The 27,767-nt window shown below is 45.0% G+C and overlaps 1 protein-coding gene across 3 annotated transcripts in view; it reads left to right on the forward strand.

Moving 5' to 3' along the window:
• Positions 1 to 27,767, forward strand: part of SHC3 (SHC adaptor protein 3) — a 306,014-nt gene that overhangs the window by 121,282 nt on the left and 156,965 nt on the right. For all 3 annotated transcript variants that reach the window (XM_055091804.2, XM_024930043.4, XM_034967681.3), the window contains one exon: positions 10,225 to 13,983. In XM_055091804.2, coding sequence (XP_054947779.1) covers positions 13,510 to 13,983 — 474 coding nt within the window. In that variant the 5' untranslated portion in view covers positions 10,225 to 13,509. The remainder of the gene's footprint in view (positions 1 to 10,224; positions 13,984 to 27,767) is intronic.

Raw genomic sequence — 27,767 nt, forward strand, 5'->3', positions numbered from 1 at the left:
AAAGATATGTAGCAACTGTACTGTGATAACCAACTACTGTGGCTATTGCCTGCATCTATATGTTATTGAAATGCTAAATTACACTTAATGACTCATTTTTCTCCCACTGACATTCCATGGACCCCAGGTTAAGAAGGTAGCTTTCTTAGAAGAATGTCCTTTGGTAAGGTCAAATACTCACAATATCACTAAATGAAAAAAATGGGAAATGAAGCCACATGATTTTATTCATGTAGAAAAATATACTCAGAGAATAAAAGAGCAGACAATGTTAGCCATGGTTTAATTTTCTTCTTTATGTGTGCCTGTATTTTAGGTGTCTATTTAAATGATCCCAGAAGCCCTGTTCTTCTCGTTTTATAACACGTAATTTCATGATTACCTGTTCTACATTTACCTTCTCACTTGGTCATGGGGCCATGTGGGCAGGCCCCGTTGCTCTTGAGCATGGTAGGTGGCATTCCTTCATAGTAAAGGCTCTGGGCCTTTCTTTAGTCAAGCTCTGGACTATGTGGCTTTAGGATTTATTGTTCTTCATTCATTACCATACATTGGGGTGGTCTTTCCTGAGATGTGAATGAGCTTGTAATGTGTTCCAGGCAGAGCTGAGATGATGAAGATACAGAGATGCTTAGGGCAGCCTAGCCAGTAGACATGAGTGGCTGTGGAACACCGCATTGCCATTCACCAATCATTGCTCTCCCTCCCTGGAAGGATTGTGTAGCTCCACCCTGCTGTACTCAGGCATGGCCATATGACTTGCTCTGGCCAGTGAAATGTAAGCAACTGTGATTTATGTTGCTTCCTGGTGGAAACTTGAAGGGCTGCATGAGCATTGCCAGCACTCTTTCTTTTGCATACAATTGTGTGCACAAAGTCCAGATAGAGTTTACTTTGTCTGCTTCATTCCAGAGAGTAGACAACAGGGGACAGAGCCCCATCTGACCAGGGATGGATGTGTGGAGAGAGGAGTAAATGAGCCATGGAGATGTTGAAGTCTTTTGTTGCCATAGTATAACCTAGTCTATCCTGAAAATACCAAGCCAATCACATGTTGACCTATAGCTTTATTCTCCTATCAATTAACATAGTCATTACAGGTGGCGTGGATACTAGGTAGTATTAAGTAACGGTTGTTCTAAACCCCCATTTGGAACATTTGGATTTGAAAGGCTGTCTCCTCCTGGAACACAGCCCTAGAGCCAGTGTCTAATGCAGGGAGGGAAATACAAGGCAATGCTAACCTATAATCACAACTAAATATTATCAGACAGTAGCCTGCAGGCTCAGGGTATGAAAATGTTCACATATATATTACAGATTATATATCACTCATATATTATTCACGTATAGCATTACAGATTACTGTGGTATTACAGATCATTATCTATCACTCATGTTTTATTATATTATTCATATGTAGCATTACAGGTTATTATCAATCAGTTCTCTGCTATTCTCTGTCTTTGAAAGGGAGATTTCAGGTGATGCTAAATGCAGTCATCTCCTTTTAAATCCATCCTAACTCTTTAAAGATATTATACTTTTCTGGTTTGATAAAAGCTGCCAGGAAAACCAAACACAATCAGCAAAACCTGCAAGAAGGTCACACAAAAATTGTTCAAGTTTTTAAACAAATGACTTTTTAGGGTAGGTCATGGATTAATATTAGGCACCAATTTTCATTAGTTTTTGTGCGAATTATTCTCTCAATGTTATATTTTTGTGACTATCATTCCACATTTGCACACTCCAAGACTCTCTCCAGATGGGAGTCAGTCACACCACCACTGACTAACCTTTAATGTTGAGAAGTACCCTAAGGGAATAACTTCTACTGCAAAATTTAATGTCATGGGTACAGTTCCTTCAGAGAAACCTCAAAGTATAGGGCACTTAATTTCAACAACTTAATAATTATCTCTCTTTTGCTAAAGTTGCAGATCCTTTATTTTGTCAGATCTCTTTCTCCCTATCTCACGCCACTCCACCCCAACAGCTACGCTGCTAGCAAGGTGCAGGGCAGCTGACTTGATGTAACATCTTGTATGAGAAACAAATGATTATAAGGCCTAGCCCATAATATCACTGGGAGAATCACAATGGAAATGGTTTTATATAAAGTAATATCTTAGTTTCTGTTTTTTATAAATGTATTTCCACACACCTTTTCTTAAAACAGGTTTTTTTCAAGCATGAGTTACATGCTATAAAATTCTCTCATTTCAAATGTACAATTCAATATCTTAGTAAACTTACAGGATTATAAAACCACCACCACAATCCAGTTCTAAAATGTGTCCTTTACCCTTTGTCATCAGTTTCTGATCCTGCCCTGGACCAAGCCTCCAGTATGTACTGATCTGCTTTCTGTCTCAGTAGATTTGCCTTGTCTAAACATTTCATAGAAATAAAAGAAATCATACTGGTGGTCACCTATGGCCTGGATGTGTAGAGTGGGAACGGGACTGGGGAGATCAAACTGCTTTTTAAACAGGCTTCCATCCAAGCCTCCTCATTTTAGCACCTGCCATGCTTTTGCACTTACTTCCCAAGTACCCGGTGTTACTCACTCCTAAAGCTGCAGAGGTCAGTCATTCATAGCTGGGCCTGGAGTCAGAGTGGCTGGAGCTGAGTCCTGGCTATAGCCTTAACTGGCTGTGACCTTGGCAGGTTACTTAGCTGCCCCATGCCTCAGTTTTCTTATCTGTGAAACAGGGATAATGACAGTACCTACATAATTAGCGTGAAAACACATTTAAAGTACTTAGAAGAGTGCCTGGCACATATTTTTTGGCTATTCCTATTATTTTGAGGGGTTCTTGGTTTAAATTCTTGGCTTTTTAAATTAGGATGTGGCCAGGGCTGGGAACTCTGTTGCAGAGGGACTTTGCGTCACGGGGTTCTCCTGAGCTCCACGAAGCTGCCGTGTCAGCAGCTCCGCTAGGATTTTGTCTTGCTAGCCCTCTCAAGGCTGACCATCTTGCTGTTCCCCAGATTCTGGGCAGGCAGATATGTTCAGTCTATTCTATCCTATGCTTGGAATGTGTCCAGAAATTTTATTTTCAGTTTGGAATTACAGAATTGCACAGTGGCTGAGCAGTCAGAAGGCCTTGTTTAGGTGGGAATCAACTGAATATCACTGCCATCACCTGGGAGCCACCCACACCTACTGAGTCAGGAACCTGGGGTGGGACCAGCGGTCTGTGGGTAAAGAGCTTGCTGGAGCATTTGGAAGCTTGCTTAGGTTTGAGAACCACAGAACATGGAATGGCTGCTCGTGGCTTGTAGTGGGAAACACAAAGTCTTGGTGGTCTCCACCTCTCTAAGTTCTTCAGGTAGGGAAGGCCTTTCTGGAGTGTCTGCTATCTACAGACTGACGCCCCTGTTTCACTGTTACTGATTCTTATATGAAAGACAAATAGAACATATGTAAATATTGTACCAATGTAGGCTTTCTATGGATATGAATATATAATTATGCACATAAATTAACCACATGAAAGTAAAATAATACATATAATTAATTTACATAAATATTATACCAGTATAGGTTATGTGTAAGTATATATAATTATGTATATATCCTAATGCATAGCATGTTATATGATATGTATAAATTGTATCACATAATGTAACTATATTATACATAATTATATGTGCAAAAATATTTATCAAGAAAGATAAAAATGGTAAACATTTGACAACTGTAGGGAAAGTTCACACAGAGTCCAACAGAAATGATCTAATTAAAAGTAGCTTAAACATTACTGTGTCTCCAGAACTGAGACTCAAGTTTAGAGCAGGCCACTAAAAATTTTTTTGTATTTAAAATAATTTAAAATACGTATTATATAATTATAAATTAATATATGTTTATATAATTATAAATTAATATATTTATTCACATATATAATATTATATAAATATATACATAAATTTAGAGGCAGGCTGTCACTCTGTCACCCAAGCTAGGCTGCAGTGGGGCAATCATAGCTCACTGAAGCCTTGAACTGCAGGGCCATTTGTTGATGGAAGGTGTAGGTAAAGTTAAGCAAGGTTCAAGTGCACAGGCAGACTGCCTACCACTGAGGTCTGGTAAATCTCTACACTTTTTATTTGGAGCCAACCAGTCAGAATATAGTGAGAAGATTGACATTCCTTCCACCAATCAGAAGCCACAAATTCTTGAATAACCATATTACAACTACTCAATATGAAACACCATTTCCAACTATGAAGATAGCAAAGATAGCAAAAACCAAAGCTGCTGAGTTTGCAGGAAAATTCATATGCTCCTAGTGATTACTGCCAGTGGTGAAAACTGACAAAACATTTAGCAACATCAATCGAGAGTTGTAGAAATGTTCATTTCCTTGTGAATTAGGTTCAGAAATAATTCAGTGGATATAATACAAGCTGCATGCGCAAAGGCTCTCTTTTATGTCAACATTTGCAGTACTGATAAGTTAGAAACAACCAAGTGTCCAGTGATAGCAGAGGGCCTAAGGGAATGATCATGTCTTGACACCATGGACTATTATTCAGCTGTGAAATGTATTTGTGGAGATTATATTATACAACAAAACGTCTCTAAAAGTAGGTCTTTTAGAGGGAAAATGAGGAAACAGTAAATTGTTTCTACATAAAACTAGATACGCATATAGTCAAGGAACTGAAAGGAATACAGAGTCTCGTTTAAATTTTTCTAAATGAAGCAATTCTTCTTCAGGAAAAGCTGTAATTTATTGTTTTACAAATGACATAAGGTTCTTACATATTTCAATCCAGCAACTATTTTTGAGCACACAGTGGCCTCCTAGCTATACCGTATAGTGCAAATTCTTGTAATTCCCTCTTCTTTTTCTGATGAATTGTCCCTTGGGATTCTCCCTTCTGAAACAAGAATTGATTTCCTAGCATTGTCTGCTTTACAGTGTTTCTGTTTTCTTCCTCTCCTCTCGTATCTCCCCTAACTAGGCCAGCATGGGCCTGGGGATGGACGTTTCCCAAGATTTATTTCATCCCTTTTCTATATATGAAGTAGGCAGTGACTTAAATGTTAAATATTTGAGGTAGTGGATATGTTGTCTAGCTTGATTGAAATATTCTACATTGTTTTCATAAATCATAACATCTCTTTGTGGCCTGTACATGTATACAATTATAAATTATTACTTTACAGTAAAAAAGTAGGCAGTGACATGTCGATCTTTCCCCAATAATAATAAAAATACCTCATGCTGAGCCCACATGGCTCTTGTGTTCTGCCGTCTGATAACCATGGCAACAGTGTAAGGCAGTGGTAGGCTGTGTTTTTTTTCTCCCTTCATAAGGGTGGGAACTGAGCAGTGGCAGAGCTGGAATGAGGACCCTCTTTGTGTGTTATTTTTGTGGGAGCACTGGGTCAGGCTGGCTTTGGTGTGACTCACTGCTCTGTTGCCTGCTAGAAAGTCACCTGGTCTCTCCTGGCCTCATTGTTCTCATCTGTAAAATGGGGTGATAATAGGACTGTCATCATAGGGTCATGAGGAATAATGGACCCACAGGAAGCACTCAGCATGGTGCCAGGCCCAGTGAGCAGTAGCCTTTGAGGAACTGTGGCTCCCACCCCAACTCTCACATGTGTGTGGGGAGTTGAAGCTGCTTGGAGGGAGGGACGATAATTTGAAACTTACGTCATTGGAACCTTAGAAATACAGAATATGGAGGGCGATGAGGGCTGGTGAGCCAGCGCTCTGACCCATCCTTGGAGCTGGCTGAGGCTCAAGGCCCTTCTCTGAGGACAGGGAGCCTGGCCCCGGCCTCCAGTTGTGAGGAACTCTCCTTGGTGCTGAAGCATTGGGTTCAACTGTTGGGAGCCCTGTTCCAGATTATTCTTAACCACAGGTATTCCTACATCCAGTCCTGCTCTCCATTCCCACAGCAGGGAATGGGCATGTGGTCCCCTGAGGGTCCCTGCAAAGAGTACGTCTGCCCCTCTGCCTGGGAACCCCTCCCTCTACTGTCAATATGAGGTGTGGCTCTTCTGTCTTCTAAACAACTTGTGCCCTCATTTGCTCTTCCCCGAGTGCCCAGCCATCTCACCCTTCCCACATTGTCCTGGAGAAGCTCTCTTCTGTTTCAGCCTCCTCCCAGGATGACTCCAAACTCTGGCTTCAACAAAACTGGAACTCCCCACCCCCCAACACTGTAGTGAGGCTGATCCTTCTCCCCACCTACACCTCAAGAGGCACCATTAGGGACCTGCTCCCATGCACCTCTCCATGATCTGCACCCCAAGGCCCCAGGTTGCAATCTTCCCAGGGCCTTGAGAGCACTGTGCCTGCATTTGATCCTCCTTCAGTGGCCATCCTATCCTTCTCCATCCCACATCCATTCCTGACTCCTGCTGGCTGTGTCCTCCAGGCCCTCCCTCCTGTGCCTTCATCCTAGAATGGACCCTGTAGCTAATGATTCACTGTCTTCCATTTCATAAACAGGCAGATGGATGCCCATATCTGGGCTCTCTATGACTGGTTCATGGTGCCATGCAGCAATCCCTTGCTTATCCTGACACATTGGCAGCACCTTTCGCCCCCCTCAATGGCCATTCTGTACCTTCAACTGCAACTCAAATGCCTTACAGAAATGAAATCATCTCACTTTTTAAGTACAGCCCTGCCTTTTATTCATGGTGAAAATCAGGTGTAACGTCCAAATCAGACATAAAAGCTTTGAGCTTCCTACCATCGCCACAGACAAATTGACGTGCAGGCACACTCAGCGTGCAGTTCCCCTCAGCCTTCCAGTCTGCTCTGTGCCTGGGGGCTGCCTCTCCCCATGGTCCCATCACCAAGCTCCCTGGACCTCTGGCTTCCCATGGATGTGGCCAATGGGAGGCACCAACAGGAGATAAGAGTAGGGAAAGAGACAGTCTGGGTATTTCCTCTCTCTGGCCTCCTCTCTGTCAGTAACTTTTGCCCTCTGAAACTTCAGCTGCCTCTGACAACCTCCACTCCAAAGTTCCAGCTGGGATTCTCCTGGCTCCAGTGACTCAATTCCCTTTCTGTTGCTTTGGTCCTGGAGCTGGAGATGGCCTCTGAGTCTTGTGACTCAGAGATGATATATCCCTGGTATATCACCATCCTTTGGGGCTATGTTAACCTCATCTTTATGTCTGTTATATTAAAGTCTCTGCCTTTGAACCACTTCAGAGGGGAGGGACTCCTGTTTCCTACTTTGGACCCTGAATGGTCTGCTCATCAAGTCCTCCTTCCCACCAGAGGATGAGATATCCCACCATCCCCACAGGGCAAGAGCTACCCAGGCTCTTGACCTGTCTCCTTCCTGCATTGATTTCTCCCACTCTGCTCTGCTCCCTGCCCCTAAACACACTCCTAACTCTTCCATCCCCTGCTTTGTACTCTTCTGCTCTACTGCTGGCTACTACCCTATGTCCTACCTTTCATTTCATTCCATCTTTTGGAAAGTATGATCTTTTCATTCATTTCTGGTCTCATTCAGCTGGCACCATCCTGCTACCTAAGCAGAAGCCTCTCCATCCCCATTGTTAAGATGTCGGGTGATGGCTGATCACCACCTGCCAAGGATGGGTCTCAGCAGGTACCTTACACAAGCTGTCTGAATAGGGGTGATGCTGGGTCATGAACGTGGCTTTGGAGTAAGACTATTCTGTCAGTTCCTCACTGTATTAGTCCATTCTCACACTGCCATAAAGAAATACCTGAAACTGGGTAATTTATAAAGAAAAAAAGGTTTAATTGGCTGACAGTTCTGCAGGCTGTATGGGAAGCATGGCTGGCGAGGCCTCAGGAAACTTACAATTATGGCGGAAGGTGAAGGGGAAGCAGGCACATCTACATGGTAGGGGCAGGATGAAGAGAGAGCAAAGGGGGAGGTGCTGCATACTTTTAAACAAGCAAATCTTGTGAGAATCCTATTATGAGACAGCACTGGGGGACAGCTAAACCATTAGAAACTGCCCCCATGATCCAGTCACCTCCCATTACGCCCCACCTCCAACACTGGGGATTACAATTCAACCTGAGATTTGGGCAGGGACACAAATCCAAACCATATCACTCACCCAGTGTGGCTCTGGCACATTTTGTAACTCCTCTGATTCTTGGTTTCTTTTCATTCAAAACAGGCTGTAAACCATCTATCTGTATCTCTCTATAGCAGGCATGCATTGGTGCCTAGGGACACTCAAGTCAAGGTGGTTATGACTGTCATCATTACATTTGTTAACTATCACTGGTTTTTCTCTTGAAACTCTCCTCCATGACATTCATCAAACCAGGTTTCCATATTTATCCTCCAAATTCTGACCATTTTTTTTTCTTAGCTCCCATCTGGGAAGTCTGGCATTTGCAAGTTTCCACTTCCAGCCCTGACTGCTCTTCGGCTCTGGCCATCTCTACATGGAAGATCCCCACCCCTCACACACATTCAAGCCCAGCCCTTGCCTTTCCCCATGACCTGCCTGTCATGGGGATGCTCCTCATCCTCATGGCTAACACTCAGCTCAATCCAATCGTCCAAGTTAGAAACGTGGGCTTTGCTTGGCATTCCTTTCTTTGGGAGAGGCTGGGCTGCAGGGTGCCATGGGCACACAGCCTTCACATCAACTTTTTCTGGGGGTGCTCAGCTGCAGGGTGCCACCTGCTGGAGGCTGTTCCTCCCTGGGCAGCCCACACTAAAGAGGTGAATGTGGGAGAGAGTGAGGGAGTGCGTGAGAGTGAATGAGGAGCCCTGCAGGCCAGGGGATACTCTCTGTGGATGGCACTCTTTCTCCAGAACTCTTGGCAGGACGAGGTGTGTGGGGCCTGGGTCACAGCCCACTTCTGCCTCTGCTCCATCCTGCAGCCTCCCCTGCTTTCTGTGGAGCTTGATCTCTAATAAGCATCTTGCATTCCAAACTCTGTCTTAGCTTCTGGCTGCAGACAGCCTACCCAGCCTCGCTCTCTCTTACACTTCCTCATCACAGAGACAGATCCTTTACCTTCCCAGCTATCTTGGATCCATCCCTCTCTTTCCAGCTCCACTGCTCTTGCTTTCATTCAAGCCCTTGTTCTTTTTAACTTGTCCTGTTGTCTCCTACCTCCTCTCAACTTCCCAGAGCCACCCCAAGTCACTATCAAAGTGGTCTCCATAAAAGGCAAACCTGACTATGTGACCCTCTCTCAAGCCCCTTGTGTCCATTTGTTCTTGCATTGCTAAGAAGGAATGCCAGAGGGTAATTTATAAAGAAAAGAGGTTTAATTGGCTCATGGTTCTGCAGACTGTACAGGAAGTATGGTGTTGGCATCTGCTTGGCTTCTGGTGAGGGCCTCAATTGTGGCAGGAGGTGAAGGCGGAGCAGGAGTGTCACATGGCGGGAGCAGAAGCAATAAAGAGAGTGAGAGGGGAGGCGCCACATTTATTTTATTTTATTTTATTTTATTTTTATTGTTTTTGAGACAAAGTCTTGCTCTTTTCGCCCAGTCTGGAATGCGATGGTGCGATCTTGGCTCACTGCAAACTCCTCGTCCCGGGTTCAAGCGATTCTCCTGCCTCAGCCCCCCGAGTAGCTGTGATTACAGGGGCCTGCCACCATGCCCGGCTAGTTTTGGTATTTTTAGTAGAGATGGGGTTTCACCTGTTGGCCAGGCTGGTCTCGAACTCCCGACCTCAGGTGATCCATCGCCTCGGCCTCCCAAAGTGCTGGGATTACAGGCGTGAGCCACCACACCAGGCCGCCATATTCTTTTATCCAAGCAAATCTCATGTAAGCTCAGAGCAAGAACTCACTTATCACCAAGGGAATGGTGCTAAGCTATTCATGAGGGATCCACCCCCATGATTCAGTCACCTCCCACCAGGCCCCACCTCCAACACTGAGGGTCACATTTCAACATGAGATTTGGAGGGGACGCACATCCAAACCTCATCACCCCTCTAAGCCTTTTTGAGTGCCCAGCCTCCTGACCTCCTCACCAACCCAACCAACCTACCAGGGATTCTGGGAGACTCTGGACTGCTCAGGCCTGGAGCCCTTGCCCACACAATTTCCTCCTGTGAAGTCCACCTGGAGGATGCCTCCACTGGGGTCAGGGGTCACCTCCGCATCCTCAGGACAAGCTCACTCCTTTGGTCAAGTTTTTGTATCTCACACATATTACAAAATTCACATAGTCTTAACTAGGTTATAACATTAATTTCAGATCTTCTGCCTTCCAGAAGGCAAAACCACTTTCCCCAGGGCCCAGCTCATGGCACCTTCTCAGAAATTTGTGGATTCTCCCTCAGAGCCTCCAGAGGAACCAGCTCGGCCCACACCCATGCTGGATCCCAGCATGACCCATTTGGACTTCTTACCTACAAACTGGAAGATAATAAATTGTGTTATTCTAAGCCATTGATTTTGTGGTCATTTGTTACGGCAGCCATAGAAAGCAAATACGTGTTTAAGCATTGATTTAAAAAAGAAAAACCACAACATACTGGAAAGGCTCTCATTGTAAATTGCCCCAGACTGCCTGGCTTTGGTGAATCTCAGGGCTGACTTTAAAATGGAGGTTTTTTTCCTGCTTCCTTCCATGGCTATCAAGCAAGCCAGCAACAGAAAATTTCATTTACATTTAGCATTTTCTGTCCCAGTGGTCTCCTCTCTCATCTGTCTCTATGTTGATCAAGAAGATATGTGGGCTTTCTGGTACAGGGTCTAAAATAAACATGAACAGCTCCCCAGAAAGGGCAAAGGGTTTTCTCATGAGTAGGGTGTGTGAACTTCTGTGTGGGCTGCACAGCCTCCTTTTGATGCTGAGAGGCCTTCGGGTTTTTCTTTTTCCATCTTTCTGCTACGTTCCAAAATGTTGATACTATTTTCCAGGTAAGTGAGGTTTTACCATACTACTGTGTTCTTGGAATATTAATTTCCGTCTTTGATTATATATCTTTTCACATATAGTAAATTTATGTTGCTATTTATATTTTAAAATGACCAATTTCCCTCCACTGGCCTCATAATAAAAGAAATAAAAGTCTCCTGTTGGCTAAACGTTAAGTACATAGCTTTGGATTTTTTTTCCTCCCTGAAGCCTCAGAACGTGTACAGGTGTCCTACATGCCTTTTACAAAAAAAGAATCAAGGGCTAGGAACCTAGGTTTTGAACGTGCATTCAATGTACATTCATAATAAAAGCTGAACGACTGGCACATTCATGGTTGCTCCTTGATGTAAATGAACGGCTGAATGAAAGTTTAGGGGCACAGCTCACCTCCAAGAGAGACCCTCTTCACACTTAGACCTGACCAAGGGATCTTGAATTCCCTTGTAAAACTAGCTTTTCCTCTCCATAGCAGCTGGCCTCTTCCTCCCGGTATCTTTGTAATCCGGCTGGGTGTTTTTTTTTCTTTTTCTTTTTTTTTTTCCCACACTGCCGTTGGATAAAAGATCCCGCCTTTGATTGAAATGGAATCTTCCACTATTGAGCAAGCCTTTGTTGAATGAGTCATCGGGGCGGCCGCTCATTGGCTGAGGCCGCTGGAGCCCAGGGGATTGCCTGGCACCGGCTGCAAGGCCCTGCTTCATTCACAGAAACGCTGGCTCGCTCGCTAGCCTTTTCATTCACACAAACAGCATTTCATTCACATTTTGCTGTTTTTGTCTGCATCTAATGAAGATCTCGCTTTGGGAATGATAGGGCTGTTTCGCTACAGATCTGGGGAGGACTCTGATAACCATCAAAATCATCTATGGGGTGTGCAATTGCTGTTGCTATGCAAGCTAGGGAAAGGGAACAAATGAGTGCCGTGTGGCTGTTCTGCTAGGGCTGCGGCACAGGAGGCGAGCCGTGGGGACGCGTTTCCTGTACCCCGGACGCCGCGGCTCCTCTGCGCTCTTGCGTCCTAGGGGTTGGCCTCACCCGCTCGCCCGCCATGAGTGGCGCTCATTAAACTGCTCCATAGAGCAGGGTTCAAGACTCAGGACCTCACGTGCCCCACATGTTCGGTCATGGGAGTGAGAGGACTCAGGGTGACCTGAGAGTGTGCTAGAGCTGAATTTATTCGCTTGCTCAGAAGTTGCGGGAAAACTTTGATAGTGAGTGTTTCACTGTGGAGCAGGTGATCCTAATGCATGAGGAAGCCTGGCAGAGCCCACTGAGGTCAAGAGTCAGAGGGCTTCAGTCTCGGGCAGACCTCTGGGGACAGCGAAAGCCTTGCTCTCCTAACTGAGAGGAAGAAGGCCTGTGCATTTTACTTGCGAGCCCGAGCCTGACTCCTGAAAAGAAGGCATATTTTCCTCCCTGTGGATTTGATGTGCAATAAGAACAGCTGCATTTTTTCCTTCCTGACTGCAGGGTTGCAAGCAGCAACTGAAGGAACATTGAAATGTATTTGTAGCATTTCTTAGGCGTTTTTCCAGAGCTTAAACACATTCAGTAGGATTAAAGCTTCAAATGCAGCCCCTTTTTTGGAATGGATTTCTGGAGCCTGTTGCCACTCGTGAAAGAAGCACTCTTCTTTTTTGGAAGTGGATATTCAACTTAACCCTGGCTGAGAAAGACTGCTGTAAATGAGCAGGGAAGACCCCTTGATTGGCACTGTGCAGAAGTTCATATGCAGATTTTTTTTTTTTTTTTTTGAGGAACTGCATTGCCACAAAGACACTTGTCATCGCTGCTCTGTTAATTTGAAAAGAAAAAGCAAAACCCAGGAAATTGGTATTTTACAGTCACCTGGGGGTGAATATCCTGTTTGTTTTTTTCTATTTAAAAATTCCTGCTGCCTTCCAAGTCAAGATTCATCAGGATTCGCTGAAGATCTGATTCTTAAAAAGCCTTCGTCACATTTTAACGCATCGCTGTTAGACACTTTTACAGGCTCACACAGATGGGCTGAGCAGGGACGAGCAAAACCTAACAGAATAATGGGTTTCAGAAAGTTCATTTGACGATTTGAAGGAACTGGATTGGATTTACCTTTGGCACAAATGCAGATTGCGGGGGATGGGAAGGTGAAAAATCAAAGGTTGGAAGGAAATATCTGGGAAGGTAGAAAAAGGAAATTTGAGAATTGATTGGCTATAGTGTGCTGTCAGCGGGTGGATGTCGTTTTTTTCTTCTTTTTTTCCTTTTTTTTTTTTCTGCTACAGGAAGTGATTTGCAGTGCTCACCGAGCCTTTGTTGAGAAGGGTCTCCTCTCAGAGTGAGTCATGCTTTTGCTGTGAGCAGCCCCAAGCAGCTGGGCGCTCCATCAGAGGCAACTATGACTTTTGCAAAGCAAACGTGCAACCCCAAGCAGCGGTCTCCCGGGCCGGGGCTGCGCGGCCGCCGCTGTGCTGGCTTTTAATGGTGGGAGGGCACCATCCTCTTGCTCTGCTCTCGTTCTCCAGAAGGCTGTCCCGGGGCCCCCACTCGCCGTCCCGCTCCGGGGACAGTGGCTCGCCTGCTATGCGCGGCAGCCCGCGCCGGGGCCGGCACCAGCAGCGCCCGGGCGGATGCAGCGAGCCCACGGAGGGGCATGCTTCCACGCACCAAGTACAACCGCTTCAGGAATGACTCGGTGACATCGGTCGATGACCTTCTCCACAGCCTGTCGGTGAGCGGCGGCGGAGGCAAGGTTTCGGCGGCGCGCGCGACCCCGGCGGCGGCTCCCTACTTGGTGTCCGGCGAGGCGCTGCGCAAGGCGCCCGACGATGGGCCCGGCAGCCTGGGCCACCTGCTCCACAAGGTGTCCCACCTGAAACTCTCCAGCTCGGGCCTCCGCGGCCTGTCGTCGGCCGCCCGGGAGCGGGCGGGCGCGCGGCTCTCGGGCAGCTGCAGCGCGCCCAGCCTGGCCGCCCCGGACGGCAGCGCGCCCTCGGCGCCCCGCGCCCCGGCCATGAGCGCCGCCAGGAAGGGCCGGCCCGGCGACGAGCCGCTGCCCAGGCCCCCTCGGGGGGCGCCGCACGCCAGCGACCAGGTGCTGGGGCCCGGAGTCACCTACGTGGTCAAGGTGGGTGCGGGCGCGGGCCGCCCTGGGGGTTGGGGGTTCTGGGGCCAGGGTGGGGGCCAGTTCGGGGCAGACTCCTTCATTCCCTGAAGCCCGGGGTGCGGGGCGCACCCGCGACTGTCACGTTAGAGGCAAGCAAATGCGCACTCCTTAGCAATCAGCTCGCTTGACAGCGGTGAGGAGGGAACTACAAATGCGCTTTTCCCGCATCCATTGGGAAAAGGTTTACCACTCGGGTGACCCGCTCCGTCCCGGTTTTCCCTAGGCTCCACTTTTTTGGCACGCCTTTGCCACCTGGCTTACCAGATGTCTGACCAGTGTCATGGGCGCCCAACCCTGGGCAGCGGGGGTCCGGCCTGCCTAGTATCTAGGAAACGCGCTGGGGAGACCTGGGCAGCCCCCGGGAGGAGAGATGCACGGAGTGGCGGCCCTACTCCTGCTGTGTCTTCCCCGGCGGGAGGGTGGGTATCTTGTTGCCCCCCGCAGCAAGAATTCCCAGCTCCTTGCAGAGCAGGCCAAATGCTGTGCTGCTTTCTCTTCGACGGGCTTTACTTTCTCACCCAGGCCAGGTTTTCTTGGGGTTTGTCTTTCATTCCCTAAGGAAAGGTTCTGATTTACAGCAGCGGAATGAGAATTCTGGGACTATTTTTCTGGTGACTGTAGTCTTCCATTTAAATGTGCTAAAAGGGAACTAGGGCGCTGCGCTTGGAGCCACAGGCTGGAAAGGAGTTTTTTCCTCCAACACAAAGATGATAAAATCACGATGTAGTCAATAAAATTCCACCCTTATGCAGGCATGTTATGATATTTAAGGAAAAATGCTCAGCACAGTTCAAGTAATCTGCCACGCGGTTATTTCCTTCTGCCGGTTGGGCAGCTCAGAGCTTTAACAGCCTCCACAGCCGAGCAGACAGGGGTTAAGGATGGAAGTTGCAGTATTTCAGTCCTGCCACTCCAAGGCATGGCTTTGTATTGAGAAAGAAATGAGACACAAACTCTATCCCCACGGTGTCCTCAATAACACTGAGAAACCCCCAGGATGTCTGTTCCGTAAATATTGGCTGCAGATTCCAGTGTAAAAATTAAATAGAACACATCCTCAGGTAAAATGCAGTGTCTGGTAATTTCGGAACCAAAATATTAACAGAAATACTTAACTTTGTGGATTGCCTTTAACTATATAAAAAGTACTTACAGATGAATGTGGCCATTGTTGTTAAAAGAGGCCTTCTTCACCTTTTCAGTCTGCTTTTTAATTTAACCTTCGAACTATGGATTATTATATTTTACCAAAGGGGTATAGATGAGCATAATATATGCATATTTGGTTGAGTTTATTTTAAGAGGTACTGAATATTCTTCTTGTTTTGCTTATTTAAATTATATAACCAGGGGCCAAAACAAAAAGAAAAAAACAAACCAAACCAAAAATCCCTGACAGCTTTGAGGTTGTGTTTACTTCTGGGGTGTTAGCATAATTGCTGTTTTAAAAAGCCTACATTTCAAATAGACAAATAGACCTTGGCAAAGCTTTTTCTACCTGTCATATTAAACAGAGTAGTTTTCAAATTGAGGGAGAATTCTCAAACTTATGGCTTTAAATTTTTGTTTTAATCACTTTGCTTAGAACTTTGCTTTTGCTTTTTAAAGAAGGAAGGCCAGCATCCAGTTTGAAAGGTCAAATGTGGCAAAATAATGATGAATGTACGAAAATAAGACGGCTCTGCGTCGACAATCTGTTGCTGTAAGGTTTGTGACTTACTGGCAGCATCAGCAGTAGTATTCATAGTCAAAGGGCTGGATCTGCACAGAGCTTGTCTGTGTCTTGGGGTTACTTTGTGTTGCCTCAAATTTAAGGGGTTGCAGTGATGGGTTGAGGGGTGCATGGCATGACTAATTAGGGCTCTGTACCATCCATGTTTTGGTTCCTTGTTCATTAGCAGCCATGAATGGTGCTGTGATGTGAACATAAACGCAGGCATTGTCCTCTGCTGTCCTGGAGAAGTTTGAAATCACGCAGAAAGAAAACCAGATGCTAAAGTGTGTGTGCATGTTTGATTCAAATTATCACATGGCCCTCTGTTGGCGCACATGTGCAAATTCCTGCATTGCCCATGTTGAGTTTAAAACCTCGAACTTATTTTATTGAAAAATTGTTAAACTGAAAACAATCTTAATTTGGCGTTATTTAGAATTTTTGAATAGTTCTACCGGTATCCTTACTTTAAAAGATTTCTGGTAGATAGAAATGGGCCATCTTTATCATATGACTAGATACCAATAGTAAAATCTAAAGGTTTAGGGTTTGGGAAAGGATGCATTATTCTCTTTGATATAATTTTTTTCTAAATTAAAAATAAAGCCCCCAAATGTTTTCTAGTTTCCTGGAAAATTTATATACTGTATTATAGATTTTCCCCCTCAAAGAAATACCTACTTACAGGTGATATTAGGATATTGCACATATGAATTATAATTCAAAAATATTTCAACTTAATCTGAGAACAGGGACTGTAAAATACAGAAGTCTGGTGAATTTTGATCATCTAGGAAACATTAAACTATTTGAGCAACAGCTTAGAATGTGAATTAATGAAGGACTTAACATTTAAACATGGAAGAAGTTCCTGAGCAACAGTAGAATTCAAAGCTCAAAGCATGTCTAATTGGTCCATCATTGAGTTTGCTGCTAAATAACAGAATGGGGCTATGCACACAGAAAGGCTGCAGCTTACTCTGCCTAGAGGTTTATATTCTTTTCAGCTGGGCCTCATTGGCAGCACCTTTTTACTCCCCTAAGTATCTTGACATTTCCTTTTTTCTTTTGGTGACGTAAAAGAAAGAACAAGGAACTATGCTCTTGATAGAAAAGAAAAATCCAACAGCAAAGAACAATGACTATTTTCATTAAATTTCCATTTTAAAAGTATTTGATATTTGGACCTAAAAGAAATACAAATGAGTATTGATTACGGTGCTGCCCACCTTTAAATTATCTTATCCTAAAGTCAAACCTGGGTAGGACCCCAATCACTCAAGGAGGCTGCTGGTCTTTAGCAGGTTCAAAAGGCAATATCCTGGTCCTCCACCTTCTCTGTCCTCAGATCCACGGTGGGGAAACTGTAGGAAGGAATATGAACAGTGCAGGGGACAGGAGGCAGGGGTTCAGTTTTTAAAGAGCCAGTGGGCCATCTGAAGACAAGCACAGCCTTGACATTCAGCTCTGAAACTGCCTGCTGGAGGGGCGAGGCTGGAGCAGGAAGCAATGCTGTGTGGGCTGCACCGGGTTTGCCTTTGGCCCCAGCGTGGTCCCCAAAAGATGGGCTCCTTCTTAGAGCACATCACAGCACAGACTTCAAAAGGGTAAGAAGTGACCATATTTAGAAATGACCCAAGTGCCAAGGGCAAGAATCAGGAGGCCCAATGTAAAAGCAATGGTTTTAGGTGCCCACTGCTCAGAGCTATTCCAACAGCGTCAGCATTCAGTGAGCCAGCAGATTACGCCATTCATAAACACCTGTGAAGGCTCCAGCGAAGTTATATAGGTTTCAGCTTGTGGAGTGTTGTATATTTACTGACAGTGAAAATGGCGAGCTATTTATAGTAGATTTAACGATCAGAAAAGTACTGCATTATTTTCTGATACACTGGACCCTTCCTGATATGCTTCCCTTTTGGAACAAAGCTCTGTTTTTACAAGGACTCTTTAAAAATTATTTTATTTCTCCCATTTGTGCATCTAATGATATTTGGGGTGGTATAAATCATTTGCTTTATTTGTAAATGCTCTACTGCCTTTTATAGGTGGTCTTCGTAAATTACATTTACTCAAAAATTTATTCTTAATTTTTTTTCACTTGACAAAGTGTATAAAAATATCTTAAATTTTCATTTTCTCAGAGCTGTATTCTTTTGGTAACTGTGAGCAAAGATCATACAAAAGTTATTTTAACTATATTAAAATAACTATATCAATTCTACTATAATATTGTAAAATTTTATTTTACCTCTAGACTGAAAAATTGATTTTGATGTGGAGTTGAACTTTAAAAAGTTGATTTTTTTTCTCAAAATTCTTTCGAAATCTTATGATATGGATGGCTGACATGTAAATATCTAAATGGTTTGAAAAATAGTTTAAGAATTTCTTTTGACATTAATATATAAAGTTATTAATTTGATCTGGATAGTGAGTTGTCTCTTTTTATGTGACACAAACATAGATGTGTTAAAGGCACACACACACCACACACATATACACAAACCACACACACACCTCACATATACACACACATATGCACATACACACCATGCACCCACACACGTCCATACAGACACTGCACACACACAACACACACACCCCACAGCCCACAGGTAGATGACTTGTGATGACTTTGGATGGGGGCTGTTTTCTTTCTTGTTAGAAAATAGGAAATGTCATATTTCTAGAAATACCCAATTATCTCAGTCATTTCTTTTATATTCATGTTTAAGAAAAAGATAAGCTACGACAAAACTTCCATCCTATAAAGAACAGATGGCTGCTTCTCTGCCTCTGCACGGTGTCTTACCTTTGAGTATATGTCATAGTTTTGAGGAATATATGATTACTATCATTAAGCAGAGTCCTGGGAACAGAAAGCCTGGGCAGCAAACACGTGAACCCACTTGCAAGACTGGCTTTCCAGGCACACTGCAGGATGTGCCGGTGCTGCTGGCCTGCAGTGCCTGGCTTAGGGTAGGGGACATTAGAGCAGACACCTGGCCTGGTGAAGGTCCTGGACTGGTGAAAGGCAGGACACCTGGGCTGCAGCTCCACCGCCAGCTTAATGTGGGGCTAGAGCAGTCAGCTCACCTCTCTGGACCTGGCTGTCCCTGGCTGCAGCAAGTTGAAGGCAGGGTTATGCTGGGGTTGGTCTCTATGGGTTGGAGGCCTGGCCGAGGCAGAAATGGTGGCATCTGTATTGTTTTTTGCACCAGCATCTAATGTAAATGGAAGAGACGGGCCCAGGGAAGCACACTGCAGTATCAGGAGTGTGCTCACCTGATGGACACCTGCTGGATCACTGGGGCCAGGGCCAGACCCTGCAGTACAAGGATCCAAGTCCATGGTGGGGCTCAGAGGAAAGCAACAAGGAGGAGCCAGCATGTTCAATGAAAATACCCAAGGGCAGTAGAGTTAGTGAATTATTTAATTCATAAATAAAATGGTTTCTGATGCAATGGAAAGAAATGACCAGTTATGTGTGTTTCCTGGGTAAAGGACAAGAAAACAATTTTGCAATTTATCATAAGAGTTCTATAGTATGTGGTGGAAAAATAATATGTTTAAGGTGGGAGGCAGTGAGCATAGGAACAGCCTACTGAGTGGATGGATGTTGACCATCGTGTGTGTGTGTGTGTCTGTGTGTGTGTGTCTGTGTGTGTGTCTGTGTCTTTGTGTGTGTGTGTGTCTGTGTCTGTGTGTGTGTGATGGGGTGTGGGGATGTGCAGCTGCACAATATGCCTTACAAGTTGGTTTTGGTCTTACAAGTTCATAATTACTCATTTTCTGTTGAGTTAAAAAACAAAACAAAACATTTTGACCCCACTGTGATTTTGCCTCTCCCCTCCCAACCAAAACAATAACAGTGTGACAAGGATCCACCGAGGGTCCACTGGGAGTAATTAGTCCATGTCTCCCAGTGCTAGAATTGGTGAATTTTCCCTGAGTGGCCACGTCAGAGTTGCAGAGCAGTCATGGTTATAAATAAGCAGAGTGGCACCAGTTACACTGGGATGAGAGGGATTAGGCATCCCTCTTTGGACCACTTGACCCCCAGTGAAATACCAGGGGCCAAAGGCCATGTTTCCATGGTTACAGGCCATGCTGATCTTCTTTGTCTTTGTGAGGAGAGTTGGTGAGAAGGTGCCGGATATACCTCAGCCCTCCTGTACCACCTGACATGACTGGAAGAGGCACTGCTCTTCTTGGCTGGCAAGCATCTTCTCAGCTCTGGATGGCACCTCTGGCTGGGGTCTCTTTTTGAGGCAGGTGGCAGCAGTTTAGTTAGATCCATGGATTCTATGATCTATGGATTCTGGGTTCAGACATGCCTTGCTCTGCACCTCAGCTGGTCTGGCAGATACCACTGCCATCTAGTGAAGATTTGGGTTTCTAGCCATGAGCCCAGGTGCCTGTGAGGATCTGCAGTGAAGCCTAGATGCTGGAAGAAGCTGCAGAAAAGGGAAATCGAGGTGACAGCTCGAGCAGGTGCCTTACCCTGTCCATTGGAGCTTCCAGGTGCCTGATGCCTCAGCAGCTGTCTGGATATTTGAAGCTCCTCAAAACCAAGAAGAAAAATGTTCAAAGAGCTCATTGTTATAATGCTGCTTACTTCAGACTTGAAGCCATCCTTGGATATCATCTGAAATGCATGGTTTCCCCAAAGTGGAGAACCCCTCAAAAGAGGCTTTTCTCACTTTCGTCTATTGAATAGGCAGAAAAAGAAGCAAACAGTCCATTCCAAATTTCAAGAATTTAAACTCTTATGAACCCTTCAAACTCTGGAACTTGGCCTTCACCCAGCCTCACATCAGAAGTGCTCTCTACTCTGAGGTCATTCTGACAAACTTCATTTTATCAAATTCCATTAAATATAATTGTTTGGCAATCTACTGACAATAGTGCTTTTTGCTTTGCAGACATTAAAAATTTCCACTGCCACCTGCCCAAATAGAAACTTTCTGTTTTTTTCAAAAAAAAAAAAAAATCAAAATATGGTTCTAGCTCTGTTGACAAGGAATTTACCCCTAAGGTGGTATTTAGCAGAGGTACTGTATACTCTGGGCCTCTTACAGTTTACCAAAGCAGGAGTCACAGATGGCTTTTATTTCTTAAGATAAAATGATGAAAACCTAGTTGTTTTGAGTGTTCTTTGCCTGGAAGACACAGCCCTTCACAATGACTTATTGTCCCTCCGGAAGATGGACAAAATGTAAGTGAATTATGAGGGGTTTGTGTGCAATCATCCCTTGAGATCTGAGGGGGGATTTGTTCCAGGAACCCCATGGATACCAAAATTCGAGCATGTTCAAGTCCCTGATATAAACTGGTGCAGTATTTGCAAATAACTTATGCACATCTTCCATACACCGTATACTATAAATGTAATATCTCTAGATTACTAATATCTATTACAATGTAAATGCTACACAAATATTTGTTATACTGCATTGTTCGATTTGTGTTATTTTTAATTTTTGTATTGTTATTTTTATCATGTATTTAAAAAAATATTGTCATGAATTTGGAGGGCCAACTGTATTCCATTATTCCCTAGCATATGCACTTGTTTATTTCTGAGATGGAGTCTCGCTCTGTCGCCCAGACTGGAATCCAGTGGCATGATCATGGCTCACTGTAGCCTCGACCTCCCAGGCTCAAGCGATCCTCCCACCTCAGCCTCCCGAATAGCTGGGACACAGGCACACACCACCATGCTTGGCTAATTGTTTTACTTTTTGTAGAGATGGGGCTTCCCTATGCTGCCCAGACTGGTCTTGAACTCCTAGCCTCAAGTGATCTGTCTGCCTCAGCCTCCCAAAGTGTTGGGATTACAGGCATGAGCCACTGTGCCAGGCCTACATATGCATCTTTCTAGGATTAAAGTGAGTAGTGCAGGTGTCTCTTCTGGCCATGGTGAGCCCTCCCTGCTGATTTTGACTGCATGAGCTATGCTTCAGGCTGGCAAAAATACAGGTTGGCCCATGCCAGGCACATGGTTTAGTTCCTGGATGTGCCCCTGTGCTGTACCATGTCGAATCCCAAACAGGAGCCCCCTCACCACCCAGGGTTTAGCGCATCCCTCCTTGCTGCCTCTCCCTCTTGAGTCTTGGTTTGGACGCCTCGGATCTTCCCAAGGAAAAGGCCTCCACAACCCACTCAGCAGGAAAGGCCCCTAAAAACTGGCAGCAGGAGAAAGAGAGCCTTGAGCCCATTTGTCCTGCCCATCCCTGACCTGGCAGGAGGGGTGAGGGAGCCTAACCTGCCTCACACTGATCTCCACCTCCTCTGCTTGCAGCCCTGCCTGTCTTGCAAGGTCACCTGCCAACCTTGTAACATGCCTTGTAAACCACCCTTTTATGAAATTTAAACATTTATTATGAGGATTTTAAAACATACATCGTCATAGGAAACATATAAACACAACAAAATAGAGAGAATGGTAAAATGAGGCCCCAGGGACACATGGCCCGCCACCCAACTTCAACAGCCATCAGCTCAGTGCCATCTGCACCCCACCCCCGCCTTGCACTATTTAGGAGTGGTTTCCAGACTTTCGGGTTTTGCCTGTTGCTCTTCTGTGGACTTGTGTGGGCCTGCCTTTGCCCTGGTGTGGGTCAAGCAGTGGCCTGGATGTCCAAATTCCTTCTAGACATGAAGGCCCTCCTCACGCAGTGGGAATGAGGGCCTCAAGTTGGCACGTGGTGACTGTCCTTCAGGAATGAACTTACAAATGTGTTAGTGGAGCTCTAGAATTGTGCAGGTCTGGGTGGTGCCTCCACCTCAGTGCTTGGAGAGCACACCATGTTCTTGACTAATAAGTTGCAGCCTTGGGCTTAACAGTGATACCAAATATGGCCAAGTGGTTCAGGGTCCCGTTATGTGCTCAGACGTCCTGGATTTGACTCTGTGGTCCCTGAGAAGCACTGTGAGCTGTGAGGAGGGGCAGGCCTCCTAGTCCTCAGGTGGGGAGGTGGGAGTCACACCTCCCAACCTCCTCTGCTCAGTGTCCGGCAGGGCCTCTTCCAGCATCAGAGGAGCCTTCTGGAAATGGGTGTTCTCCCAAGTTGCTTTTAATAGTATTAGTCAGGGTTTTTCAGAGAAACAGAACCAAGAGTTTCTTATAATAAAAGAGATTTATTATAAGGAATTGGCTTGCATAATTTTGGAGGCAGGCAAGTCCCAAGATCTGCAGGGTGGGCCAGACCCAGGAAAGCTTATGGTGTCAGTTCCAGTTCTGATGCTGTCCTGCTTGAGACCCAGAAAAAGCCAATGTTTCAGTCTGATCTGAAGGCAGGAAAAAATAGTGTCCCAGCTTGAAGACAGCCCAACAAGAGGAATTCTCTCTTATCCAGGGGAGGGGTCAGGCTTTTTGCTTTATTCAGGCCCTCAACTGATTGGACAAGGGCCACACAAATTGGGGAAGGCCATCTGTTTATTCAGTTTATTACTGATTCAAATGTTAATTTTATCAAAAAGGAAAAACTCTCACAGACACACCAGAATAATGTTTAACCAAATATCTGGGCATCTCATGGCTCAGTCAAGTGGACATACACAGTTCACCCCCGAAATATACATAAACTCTGGAAGTATTTTCTAGAGTGGCCACTAGCTGACCTGAACCACTTGTAGGGATTTCTATTTCTTAACAATATGGAAATATGGGATAAGGAATGATCAAATAAACTTGCCTGAAAGAGTCTCAGATTTTATTATTATTCCTGTGGGCATCAAATAGAGAAACTTTTTTTTTTTTGAGATGGAGTTTTGCTCTTGTTGCCCAGGCTGGAATACAATGGTGCAATCTCAGCTCACAGCAACCTCCGCCTCCCGGGTTCAAGCAATTCTCCTGCCTCAGCCTCCTGAGTAGCTGGGATTACAGGCATGCGTCACCACGCTCAGCTAATTTTGTATTTTTAGTAGAGACAGGGTTTCTCCATGTTGGTCTGGCTGGTCTCGAACTCCTGACCTCAGGTGATCCACCTGCCTCAGCCTCCCAAAGTGCTGGGATTACAGGCGTGAGCCACCGTGCCCGACCCAAATAGGGAAACATTTTTAAATTCCTCAAATGTTTGTTTAGGGTTTACTATAGATGGATGCTAGAGTAGGGGTCTGAGCTACAAGATGGATAAATTGTGACTCTGCCCACAAGGAGAGCTGTATAGGTAGGTCTTTATGGGGTTAAGTGGCAAGGGCCCATGGCTGTGGTTCGCAAGCTGGCTCAGGGTGTGGGGGCCCGGGTGGCCGCCTGCCCCTGGAATCACACCTGATATGGTCCCTCGAGGTGGGGGCAAGCCCAGCAGCAGGACATGTAGCCACCTTACATTGATGCTTTTGAGTCACAGCCAGAGGCAGAGGCACCCAGGAGGGGAAACACGCTTCTGTATCAAGGTGTTTCACCAGTAAAATGGAAAAGCCATGGGGTTTTTCCCCCTAATTTGCAAACAATAATAGCATAATAATAATTTATAGATGTGATTTTCTCAATTTAAGATTTGCTGTCATGGAAGTTCTAAAAAGTATACTCGTGCATGTTTCTATTTGGGTTTGACCAAATTAAAGAACAAATAGCAAGTAAGTACTCTCAGAAAATGGAACTAGGCAGGGTGGTGCCTCTTTTGGGAAGTTGGGCTGAGAACAGAAGGTCACGGTCAGGTGGGTGAGCTGGGAGGGCCTGGGACCTGGCAGGTGCCCCTGATTCCCTCCTGCTTCCCACATGCTGAGAAGCCTCCTTTCATCCTCTGACTTTCCACGTCCATATGACTGATGGGATCATGGTACCCCTTGCTTGGTCAGCCCGCCTCTCCCCTTCCTTGGGCTGAGTTCTCCAGGGTCTCCTCTGGTCTCTGGGATAGAGAAACTGCTTTTTAAAGGATTGTTATTTGTAAGAAGGTGATGGCTGCACTATCTAGAGAACTGAGCTGTGACTTTTTTCACTGGAAGTAGCAACTCCTGTAATAGACGAGAACCTCATTTGCAGAATGGCTTATTAACTCAGGTGAGAGGAGAAAATAAGACTCACAAATAACAGCCAGAGGGGAGAATTCTGATGTCCAGGTGTTGACCACAACCCCTGTCCCCCTCATTGCCCTCCCTCCCTCCCTCCTGCTGGACCCCCCGGGCAGGGGTGTGCTGGCCAATGGTTAACATCTGGCTCTCAGGACAAAAAAGTCATGATTTGAAGTTTTGCCAGCTTTCGTGCTGTGAAGAGCCACTGCCCTGCTGCCACTGGGAGACGGGAAGAGGAGTGCAGTAGCTCAGCTGGTAGAGTCTACACCACACAGTACAGTGGATTCAACCTCAAGGTGCAGACAACAGCAAAGTGTAATACAATCATTAGAAGGTGCTGCGTTTTTAGTACTTATTACCTTCGCCTGTCTTATAATTACATATACAGGGAGAGGGACACACTCCTGAGGTCTGTTCCCTGCTAAATCAGCCTTTCCTGCATCCTGCCTCCACTTGAAGCCCTCTCTCTTCCCTTGCGCATCCTTTCCTTCCCACTTCACTTCCTCTCTTCTTATTCACATCAACATGCAGTGATCGGCTTCTCCCAGTCTGTGGTTAGTGATCTGGAAAAGGTTCGTTGGTGCCCCCTTGTATGAAATCTAAACCCCTTTTCGATTCTTTTGCCGCCTGACCTCCCTCCCCGCAGACCCCGATGCTGTTGGCTCACAGCCTCTCCCTGGAGGACTCCCAGTCTCGGCCTTGAAACGTTTTCTCCTTTGGTTCTTGTGCAGTCCTCTTGTCTTCCCATTTTTGTTTCTGGATTTTTTCCAGTCTTGCCATCCCCATCCACCCATTCACTAGTGTATTCCTTCATCAATTTTTAAATCAATTGTTTCATTCAACGGGTATCTATTGAACCCCTATTCTGTGCTAGGCCTGTGCTAGGATTGGGGATAGAGTGGTGAATTTTTTGCTTCCTGCTCCTTCAGTGCCAGTTGGGGAGACGGAGGAGAGAAAATACCAGGGGCCGCACTAGTTGTGGTGACATGGAAATCAAGGATGGCTTCTCCCAGGAGATGATACTGAAATGGAGCCCAAATAATGGGTGGGATTATCTGGCAGGTGGATGGGACATGTGTGTGTAGGTGTCAGTGCATGAGTGTGTGGGCCCATCTCCAGGAGGCGACAGAAGCAGAGTGCGCCTGCGTGGCTGGAGTGTGTGGAACCAGACGGGGTGTGAGGTCAGACCTACAGCTCACTGGACTTTGGCAAGTATGGTGGGAAGCCACTGGCAATTTTCCAAAAGATTATTCTATCTTCTGTGTGGAGAAACCATCGGAAAAGTAAGAATGAAAGTAGAGGCAATTAGAAGACAATTAGGAGTGATGTTGGAAGCTGAGACAAGCGTCATGGGCTCAAGGCTACTGAAACATCTACCCAGGTCTGTGTCGCTAACTGGTGGTGCAACCTGCCCATCTACCATTTCGGAGGCCTTTTAAGTGTAGCATGTCTCAAAATAAATTCACAATTTTTCCCTCTGGCATCTGTTTCTTGTTCATGTGTCACTGCACTGTTCATCCTCTCCCCAAATCTGAGACCCCCCAAGTCGTCACTGAACACTTCCTTTTTCTAAGCCTCTTACATCTGTTGTCACCAACCTCTCATTTCCACCTCTAAAGGGTTTCAAGTTTTTCTTCTTTTCCCTTCTTCCTTTTATTCTGATTCATGCCCTCACCATTTTTTTTTTTTTTTTTTTTTTTTGCCTTGATGATTGCAATAAACTACTGATCTTGCCAGAAAATTGCTTTGGGAAATACTTTTCTTATTAAATTAGAGAAAAAAATGATACAGCCTCTCTGAAATGTTTCAAACAATACACAAATGTTTGGGGTGAAAAGTGAAAATTTCCTCTCAGTTCTCTTCCTGACACTTACTAATTTTATTCTTCTCAGAGATAATCCCCAATAATGATCTGCTACTTATATTTCCAGGGTGTGTGAAAACACACACACACACGCACACAAACACATCTTTTTCTTTTCTTTCTTTCATCTTTTCTTCTTTTCTTTTACACAACACAAAACATTCTACATATATTGATCTGTGACTTGCTCTTCTAACTTTATATGCTTTGGAGATCTTTCAATATTAGTACCTATAATTCTGTCTCTTTTTTTGGCATTCACTTGGCAATCAAATTATGGGTGAACTAAAATTTATTCCAACAGTTCCCTATTGTTAGACAGGTAGACAGTTTCTAATTTCTCGCAAATTATAAAATAGTGAATATTCTTCTATATTCATCTTTCCACTTGGAGAGATATTTTTCACTGTGTGTATACTAAGTTTATTCCTTTCCTTCTCTTATTGCCTTGGCTGGGGTTTTGAGTACAGTTATCAATTCTATTGGTGAAGGCTACTTTGTTGCTCCTGGCTACAAAGTGAGCTCTTCTGTATTCAAATATCAACAACATTTACTATTATATACATTTTTACAAGTTAAGAAAATTTTCCTATGATCCTAGCTTTTTAGAAATCTGAAATGGTTGCTGAATTATATCAGGTTTTTTTCAGCATCTAGTAAGATAAATATACATTTTTCACCTTTTTCTGTAAATGTGGTGAATTATTTATCTTTCTAAAATACATGTCTGTCATCTCATCTGCCTAATTAAAAGCTCTCTGCTGCTTGCTTGCCTTGCTTACAGAATTCAATCCAAATTCCTTATTATGAGTGTAAAAACTTTCAGTTTGGCTTCATCTTACTTCTGGAGCCTCATCTCCTGTGCCCCTACCCCCTGATACTCCAACCATATGGAGAAACTTGTTTTCTCCCAAACCAGTTGCACTTTTGGGCTTAGCTCAAACTCTTCCCCTCTGGGCCCCTTCTCTCCTTCTCATCTTGGCCTAAAATAATGCGCTTTGTCCTTCAAGACTCAGCTCACATAAGCAAACAGTTCTGTCCTGCCTCTCCCATTCAGGCAGCTGGTGCCCTCTGTTCAGGGTCTCCAGAGCTCTGTAGCCTTCAAGTCAATCCATATGAAGTGAGACTCTATCAGATGCCCAATGC

Source organism: Pan paniscus, chromosome 11 (assembly GCF_029289425.2).
Source record: "Pan paniscus chromosome 11, NHGRI_mPanPan1-v2.0_pri, whole genome shotgun sequence".
In the NCBI taxonomy this organism is placed as follows: domain Eukaryota; kingdom Metazoa; phylum Chordata; class Mammalia; order Primates; family Hominidae; genus Pan; species Pan paniscus.